Source organism: Aulonocara sp. 'chitande type north' Nkhata Bay, linkage group LG5, assembly GCF_057382095.1.
Source record: "Aulonocara sp. 'chitande type north' Nkhata Bay isolate Kocher_YH1m ecotype deep benthic linkage group LG5, A_spYH_male_GT1.1, whole genome shotgun sequence".
Taxonomy (NCBI): Eukaryota; Metazoa; Chordata; class Actinopteri; order Cichliformes; family Cichlidae; genus Aulonocara; species Aulonocara sp. 'chitande type north' Nkhata Bay.
Window position 1 is genome coordinate 35,312,074 of NC_141348.1, and position 9,932 is coordinate 35,322,005.

Sequence of the window (9,932 nt, forward strand, 5' to 3'; positions counted from 1 at the left end):
AATTATTAGGCAACTTAACAAAAAACAAATATATACCCATTTCAATTATTTATTTTTACCAGTGACATCAATATAACATCTCCACATTCACAAATATACATTTCTGACATTCAAAAACAAAACAAAAACAAATCAGCGACCAATATAGCCACCTTTCTTTACAAGGACACTCAAAAGCCTGCCATCCATGGATTCTGTCAGTGTTTTGATCTGTTCACCATCAACATTGCATGCAGCAGCAACCACAGCCTCCCAGACACTGTTCAGAGAGGTGTACTGTTTTCCCTCCTTGTAAATCTCACATTTGATGATGGACCACAGGTTCTCAATGGGGTTCAGATCAGGTGAACAAGGAGGCCATGTCATTAGTTTTTCTTCTTTTATACCCTTTCTTGCCAGCCACGCTGTGGGGTACTTGGACGTGTGTGATGGAGCATTGTCCTGCATGAAAATCATGTTTTTCTTGAAGGATGCAGACTTCTTCCTGTACCACTGCTTGAAGAAGGTGTCTTCCAGAAACTGGCAGTAGGACTGGGAGTTGAGCTTGACTCCATCCTCAACCCGAAAAGGCCCCACAAGCTCATCTTTGATGATACCAGCCCAAACCAGTACTCCACCTCCACCTTGCTGGCGTCTGAGTCGGACTGGAGCTCTCTGCCCTTTACCAATCCAGCCACGGGCCCATCCATCTGGCCCATCAAGACTCACTCTCATTTCATCAGTCCATAAAACCTTAGAAAAACCAGTCTTGAGATATTTCTTGGCCCAGTCTTGACGTTTCAGCTTGTGTGTCTTGTTCAGTGGTGGTCGTCTTTCAGCCTTTCTTACCTTGGCCATGTCTCTGAGTATTGCACACCTTGTGCTTTTGGGCACTCCAGTGATGTTGCAGCTCTGAAATATGGCCAAACTGGTGGCAAGTGGCATCTTGGCAGCTGCACGCTTGACTTTTCTCAGTTCATGGGCAGTTATTTTGCGCCTTGGTTTTTCCACACACTTTTTGCGACCCTGTTGACTATTTTGAATGAAACGCTTGATTGTTCGATGATCACGCTTCAGAAGCTTTGCAATTTTGAGACTGCTGCATCCCTCTGCAAGATATCTCACTATTTTTGACTTTTCTGAGCCTGTCAAGTCCTTCTTTTGACCCATTTTGCCAAAGGAAAGGAAGTTGCCTAATAATTATGCACACCTGATATAGGGTGTTGATGTCATTAGACCACACCCCTTCTCATTACAGAGATGCACATCTCCTAATATGCTTAATTGGTAGTAGGCTTTCGAGCCTATAAAGCGTGGAGTAAGACAACATGCATGAAGAGGATGATGTGGACAAAATACCGTATTTCCCGGACTACAAAGCGCACCTGAATATTAGCCGCACAAGCTAAAATCAGGGGAAAATCCTGTTTTGTACATACATTAGCCGCACCTGACTAAAAGCCGCAGGTGTTTCAATGTTGACTCATCATATGTAAGAGAATATGCACAAAGGGAATTGTCAGGAAAGAGATGGCTGTTTGGAGACACACCCCTTTTATTAATATTTTGAAAAACAAGTTATGGGTACATATTTGCACATGTAGTACATAACAGTAACCTACAGCACACCAGAAAATAGATTCGGACTACCTTTTAGGCTCAGGTGCAGTGACACGGCTTTAACAAGAAGAAAAGTCAGTCATTCACCATCTTTCTCTTCTTCCTGCGCTCTAAAACCACCAAAGTCCTCTTCTCCAATGTCGGAAACGAACAGGCTCATGATGGCTTCGTCATCCACTCTCCGCTTCTCTCCTTCGTTGTCACTTTCAAAACCAAAGAAATCCTCGTTGTCAGTATCAGAGTCGAACACCCTCAGAAGGGCCGTGGCGGTGTCCTCCTCTCCATCATGCAGCAGTCCAGCCCTTCGAAATCCGTTGGTGATCGTGGATGTTTTCGCACTTTTCCACGCTGTCAGAATCCACCGGTGGAGTTGGGCATAACTTGCTTTTCGCAAGTTTATCGCCGCTCGTCATCCACGACTCCCGCTGAATGCGTAGCGCTACTTTGAAGTTTGTTTTTCGCGCTACTTCGTACGGCACTATGTTGCCTGGCGGACGGACATGTGACTAACATACCACTCTTGAACCCCGATCCTTCCGCCAGGCAACGTAGTGCCGTACAACAGCGGAACAAACAAAACAAATCGTCTTACGATATCACAAAAATCATGGAAAATCCATAGAAAAGCCGCACCTGACTAAAAGCCGCAGGGTTCAAAGCTTGTGCAAAAAGTAGCGGCTTATAGCCCGACAATTACGGTACTCATTTGCCTAATAATTCTGCACTCCCTGTAGTCAGGACTGTGGATAAGTGAACTATGGCTTTGTTTGCAAAAACAAAGCAATGGACTACATCAGCATTTACCATAATAAAACCAATTACCCAACACCACCACAGAGGGAGAGTCACTGTGCTATTCTCATCACTTTTATTCAGTAGTGTTAAAAAAAAGTGTTGCCTGTTATATACGTATTCCTCAAGTGCTATGGGAGAAAACCTCAGTGTTCCTATTCATAGTATCTATCCATTTTTCATTAGGTTTTCTAAACACTTGAAGAACCAGAGAAATAAAACACATGTAGAGCACTTGTCTAATCAGCAGGTACAAACTTCAAATGTGGTGTTTTATTTCCTATTTCTTAATTATTCATGGATCAAAGATGTGACAAATCATACAGTGGTCAGATAGAAGTCTCAGTAAACATGTCTGAAACAGGTCTCTCTTGTAGATGAGACATTAAGTCTCAATGGGACCCCCTGTATAAATAAAAGTTAAATAAAACAAACACACACAGACACACACACACACACACACACACACATATATATATATATATATATATATATATATATATATATATATATATATATATATATACATAGTCACACTGATTTGACTGCTCTCCAATAGGGAGCGCTCCTCTCCTCCAGACACGCACCTATATGCATACACACACAAAAACACAGCTGAACTCATTAAAGCCTGGCTGCTAAGAGCACCCTGCTGCTGTTCTAACAGAGGTCCCCGTCTGAAACACCCGAGCAGCAAGGACAATTGTCCCTGTTTTGTGGGCATAAATCACAGGAGCTAAATGTGACTAGTGGTGTCTCACTTTGATTATCACTGTTGACATATTAGCTGAGTACAGAATACAGATTGTGCTCTTGTTCTCTTTCAAAAATGGCCATTTGCTATTGCTGACTGGATAATCGCTGCCTGTTGTTTCTCTGCAGAATTACAGATGAAAAACAAGTATAGTGAAAGCTGTTTTCTGAAATATACTTTTAGGGTTTTCTTTTTTGTTTTTTTATAAGAACACTCTACACTTATCTTTCATAGAAAAAAGTGTCATACACCGGCAACAGGGTTGTCAAATGTACCAAAGACATTTGACAACCCTGTTGACCAAAGTCAGTGTATTTTCATTTGAAGGATGCAGACGATAGCAAAAGAGTGATACTTTTTGACTAAACTTTTTGACTTCTGAATTCTGACACTCAACTGATCTGAACTAAGGATTTATTCAGTCTATGTGAGACACTGATAAACTTTGTTTTGTGGGATCTTTTATTCTAACAGACATCGTCAATGTCCGATTAATTTATTAAAAAATGATGGATGAGCAAAAAACTGATACAGATGGACCCTTGGTCATTAATGGGCCTGCAAAAGGGGCTCGCTGTTCAACTTTTAGATTTGTTTGCGTGTGTGTGTGTTTACTGTCATAATCGTTCCTTGTAGTTAACTAGTTAAATCTAGTCAACTACAAGGAACCATTATGTGATGGGATCCTGACACCCTCGAATGCACCTGTAAAGTTTTGTGACTGTAACAAATCCTTTTTAAAATTTGGCCTTGTGCTCACCAGTTTAGAAAATATTACAGTTTCAGTTTAAGTAAGTCATTCACTATGTAGATAACTTCTTCATTTTCAACGATATTCTCTACCATTTTCCTGGTTGCTACTACAATAACATATTCCATAACAGAAACACTTCCTGAAGGCCAAACTTTGGTTTTCATGGTTTATGTTGGGTGGAGCACTGACGCTCTGGGTTTCATTGCTCAAGGGCTGGGCTGCAGTCATCTCTGGACTCTGGATTAATTTTGATAGCAATTATACACGTGCATTAGGGCTGTTTGATATAACGATATATATCGGATGACGATATAAAAACGTCTATCGTTTCATTTTACGCTATCGCTTGTTTCGTGGTGTCGCAAAATAAACTGTTTACAGCAATACTTTTTCAGCATTTTGATGGTCACTGTAGTGGCTATATTAATTTCTTAAAGTTCTCTCTTTCTCTTATATTTAATATAACCACACTACTGACAGACAAGCGCCTGTTTTTATGCGTTGTTGTTAGCAACAACGACGGTAACACCATCGCGTGTCCGCTTGTTTATGTTCCACATAAACCTTTCACAATAAAGCTCAAGATCCTGTTGAGACTTTTCAAAATAAACTGAATCACGTGAAAGAGCAGATTATTTACGGATGAGAATTAAAAAAGAGCCGCCAGGTGCTAAAAAATAAACCTTAGACTCAAACGTTAGAACAGGCTTTTCCCCGCAACACGCCGTGTAATAAATACTCACAAAGAAAACGGCGGCCTTCACAACTTATGTCTAGAAATGTATAGTTTCATGCATCTGTTAAAACACTGGACTCCAGCTACATGACGCGCAGCCGGAAACACTTTCCGCAAGTCGAGCTGCCCGAGATTCACAGAATTTACAGAAAAAAAAATTTTCACAAATTTTTGTGATTTATATCGTTATCGGGACGATAGAATTCTTATATCGGGATATAAGATTTTGGTCATATCGCACAGCCCTAACGTGCATCATGACTGAACCTTTACAAGGCTGTTCTGTTGACACTGATTGATACATTCAGTTTTTATGTGAAAGTGTCATGGTTTGCACATTTACCTGACAAGCAAGAGTGCCTTGGTTTAATCCCGAGAGGAGACACAGATCCCTTGGGGATTGTGTCAGGAAGGTGTAAAAATCTCCCAAATTAAACATGTGGCACTACCTGCTGTAGTGACCCCTAGTGAATGAGGGAGCAGCTGGAAGTAGCTTCTGTGAACACAAATAGTTATCTTCCCATGTATGTACTTGCTAATCTAATTGTTTTGTTGTCAGATGTTAGTACAAAAATTGAAACATGAGTATCAACTCACAGTGTAACCCTTTACTTTGCAGACTCCCAGAGGTCAGGATCTCAGACAACGGGCCTTATGAATGCCATGTGGGCATCTACGACCGGGCAACAAGGGAGAAAGTTGTCCTGGCTTCAGGGAATGTTTTTCTTACGGTTATGTGTGAGTATCATCATTTTAAAAGCACCAAAAGTCAATGTCTTTTTGGTTAAAATGGGATGCTCGGGTGGGACATGTATTGCATGGCGAGGGACTGTTCAAAGTCTGCAGGTCAGACAGAGAGAAAATACTGAAAAACTGGTTGTGCTGCTCGCCTGCAGGCAAGGGAGAAGCCTCTTGATCACTCAAAAGACTGAAGCTTCAATATGCGGTGCCATAGGGGGATGTTTAAAAAAATGATACAGAGATACTGTTTTCCTGTATGTCAGAAGAAATCTTTTTTACCCCAAAAAGAAACAAAAATATTAAACAAGTGTTTAAAATAATGCAAAGTAAGTATTGTTTGCAGCTCCATTTAGCTCAAATTTCTAGAAGTTAGATATAATTTTACTGTCTTTAAAAAAAGGAGTATCCATTTCATTTCTTTGATAATACAGTGAGACAATCTTTCTATTTCAACGTTTATTTCCTGAACTAACCTTAAGTTGTGTGCGAAAAATATTTGCACATGCCCATCATCCCTGATCTTTCCTTCATTTGCCCTAATTTGAAGGAAAACATGTAGCATACTCGATAAAAATGAATATTTACATAATCAGATTTTTTTTCTAACATGTGTGATCAGTTGTTTTGCACTTGGTATAATTTTGAGAATATCTGTTAGCACACTGCTGTGTGTCAGGGTTTTGTGGGATTTTCTTTTTTTAAATTTCAATTCAATTCAATTTTATTTATATAGCGCCAAATCACAACAAAAGTCGTCTCAAGGCGCTTTATATTGTACAGTAGATCGCACAATAATAGATACAGAGAAAAACCCAAAAATCATATGACCCCCTATGAGCAAGCACTTTGGCGACAGTGGGAAGGAAAAACTCCCTTTTAACAGGAAGAAACCTCCGTCAAAACCAGGCTCAGGGAGGGGCGGGGCGATCTGCTGCGACCGATTGGGGTGAGAGAAGGAAAACAGGATAAAGACATGCTGTGGAAGAGAGACAGAGATTAATAACAGATATGATTCGATGCAGAGAGGTCTATTAACACATAGTGAGTGAGAAAGGTGACTGGAAAGGAAAAACTCAATGCATCATGGGAGTCCCCCGGCAGCCTACGTCTATTGCAGCATAACTAAGGGAGGATTCAGGGTCACCTGATCCAGCCCTAACTATATGCTTTAGCAAAAAGGAAAGTTTTAAGCCTAATCTTAAAAGTAGAGATAGTGTCTGTCTCCCAAATCTAAACTGGAAGCTGGTTCCACAGAAGAGGGGCCTGAAAACTGAAGGCTCTCCCTCCCATTCTACTTTTAAATACTCTAGGAACAACAAGTAAGCCTGCAGTGCGAGAGCGAAGTGCTCTAATAGGGTGATATGGTACTACAAGGTCATTAAAATAAGATGGGGCCTGATTATTTTAGACCTTGTATGTGAGGAGCAGGATTTTGAATTCAATTCTGGATTTAAAAGGGAGTCAATGAAGGGAAGCCAAAACAGGAGAAATATGCTCTCTCTTTCTAGTACCTGTCAGTACTCTTCCTCCAGCATTTTGGATTAACTGAAGACTTTTCTGTGAGTTTTTAGGACTTCCTGATAATAATGAATTACAGTAGTCCAGCCTGGAAGTAATAAATGCATGAACTAGTTTTTCAGCGTCACTCTGAGACAGGATATTTCTAACTTTAGAGATGTTGTGCAAATGGAAGAAAGCAGTCTTACATATTTGTTTATATATGTGCGTTGAAGGACATGTCCTGGTTAAAAATGACTCCAAGGTTCCTCTCAGCGTTACTGGAGGCCAAGGTAATGCCATCCAGAGTAAGAATCTGGTTAGATACCATATTTCTAAGATTTTCAGGGCCGAGTACAATAACCTCAGTTTTATCTGAATTAAGAAGCAGAAAGTTAGCAGCCATCCAGGTCTTTATGTCCTAATGTGTGTTATCTGGCTTCATGGATAGATAGAGCTGGGTGTCATCTGCATAGCAGTGAAACTGTATACTATATCTTCTGATGATACTTCCTAAGGGAAGCATGTATAATGTAAACAGAATTGGTCCTAGCACTGAACCCTGTGGAACTCCATAATTAACCTCAGTGTGTGAAGAGGACTCTCCATTTACATGCACAAATTGGAGTCTATTAGATAGATATGATACAAACCACTGCAGTGCAGTACCTGTAATACCTACAGCTTGTTCTAATCGCTCTAATAGGATATTATGGTCGACAGTATCGAATGCTGCACTGAGGTCTAGCAGGACAAGCACAGAGATGAGTCCACTGTCAGAGGCCATAAGAAGATCATTTGTAACCTTCACTAAAGCTGTTTCTGTGCTGTGATGAACTCTGAAACCTGACTGAAACTCTTCAAATAAGCCATTCCTCTGCAGATGATCTGTTAGCTGTTTGACAACTACCCTTTCAAGAATTTTTGATATGAAAGGAAGGTTGGAGATTGGCCTATAATTAGCTAAGACTGCTGGGTCTAGAAATGGCTTTTTGAGTAAAGGTTTAACTACAGCCAGCTTGAAGGCCTGTGGTACATAGCCGATTATTAGAGATGGGTTGATCATATTTAAGATCGAAGAATTAATTAATGGCAGGACTTCTTTGAGCAGTTTTGTAGGAATGGGGTCTAAAAGACACGTTGATGGTTTGGAGGAAGTAATTATTGAAGTTAACTCAGAAAGATCAATTGGAGAAAAAGAGTCTAACTTAACATCAATGGTACTAAGAGTAGCTGTAGATAATATTACATCTGTGGGATGATTACTGGTAATTTTTTCTCTAATGATAAAAATTTTATTTGTGAAGAAGTTCATGAAGTCATTACTAGTTAAGGTTAAAGGGATGGTTGGCTCAGTAGAGCTCTGACTTTTTGTCAGCCTGGCTACAGTGCTGAAGAGAAACCTGGGGTTGTTCTTATTTTCTTCAATCAGTGACGAATAGTAAGATGTTCTGGCTTTGCGGAGGGCTTTCTTATAAAGCATCCCACTATTTCTCCAGGCTAAATGATGATCCTCTAAATTTGTGACACGCCATTTCCTCTCCAGCTTACGAGTAATCTGCTTTAGGCTACGTGTTTGAGAATTATACCACGGAGTCAGGTACTTCTGATTTGAGGTCTTAATTTTCACACAAACTACAGTATCCAGAGTCGTACGTAGTGAGGAGGTAAAATTATTAACAAGATAGTCAACCTCTGTTGGAGTAGTATTCAGATAGCTGCTCTGCTCTATGTTGGTACAGGGCATTGAAGATGATAACAGTGGGTGGATTATATTCTTAAACTTAGTTACAGCGTTTTCAGAAAGACATCTACTGTGATAAAGTCTACTCTCCACCGCTGTGTAATCAATTATTGTAAATGTAAATGTTATCAGGAAATGATCAGACAGGAGAGGGTTTTCAGGAAACACTGTTAAATGTTCAGGTTCGATGCCATATGTTAAAACAAGATCTAGAGTGTGATTAAAGTGGTGGGTGGGTTCTTTTACATTTTGAGAGAAGCCAATTGAGTCTAATAACAGATTAAATGCCATGTTGAGGCTGTCATTTTTAGCATCTACATGGATGTTAAAATCACCCACAATAATTATTTTATCTGAGCTGAGCACTAAATCAGATAAAAAGTTTGAGAAATCAGAGAGAAACTCTGTGTAAGGCCCAGGTGGACGATAGACGATAACAAGTATTCTCTAAAACAAATCAAAAAGTTATGTTTATCTGTGGTGATTTTAATATTGACCTGTTGAATCCAAAAAAGCATAAAATGACCGACGAATTCCTAAACACTATGTACAGTTTGAGTTTACATCCTAAAATAACCAGGCCTAGCAGAATTACACCACATTGTGCCACCTTACTTGACAATATTTTCACTAACAATATGGAAAACAACATTGTGAGCGGAATATTAATTAATGACATCAGTGATCACCTACCAGTTTTTGCAGTTTATGACACTAATTATAAGAAAAATCAGCATGAAGAACAACTGAGATACAGACGTGTAAGGACAGAAGAAACTATGACTGCATTTAAGAACGATCTATTAAATCAGGACTGGGACAAGGTGTACAAAGAAGCTGATATTGATATTGCATATGGCATATTTTTAAGAATATTCATGGAGTTGTACGATAAAAACTGTCCAACAATAAAATACAACAGAAAGCACAAATATTCAGATAGACCATGGCTCACTAAGGGTTTACAAAATGCATGTAAAAAGAAAAATACACTCTATAGGGAATACCTAAAACAAAGAACAAAAGAAGCTGAAAATAAATATAAAAAATACAAAAATAAGTTGACCAATATTATACGTGTATGTAGAAAGGAGTATTATAGTAAAATATTGAACAACAATAAACATAATATGAAAGGAATATGGGATGTTTTAAACGGTATCATTAAAAATAATTCTGGACAACAAAGTTATCCACAATACTTTATCGATAATGGCAATATTATGGAAAACACTGCTGATAAGGTCAACAGCTTTAATCATTATTTTGTAAATATTGGACCAAAACTGGCAGAACAAATTCCTGAGTCACTGCC

At 39.3% G+C, this 9,932-nt stretch overlaps 1 protein-coding gene across 3 annotated transcripts in view; it reads left to right on the plus strand.

Moving 5' to 3' along the window:
• igsf21a (immunoglobin superfamily, member 21a) overlaps positions 1 to 9,932 on the plus strand; it is a 193,188-nt gene that overhangs the window by 120,429 nt on the left and 62,827 nt on the right. For all 3 annotated transcript variants that reach the window (XM_086293195.1, XM_086293196.1, XM_086293197.1), the window contains one exon: positions 5,255 to 5,373. In XM_086293195.1, the coding sequence (XP_086149321.1) occupies positions 5,255 to 5,373 (119 nt within the window). The remainder of the gene's footprint in view (positions 1 to 5,254; positions 5,374 to 9,932) is intronic.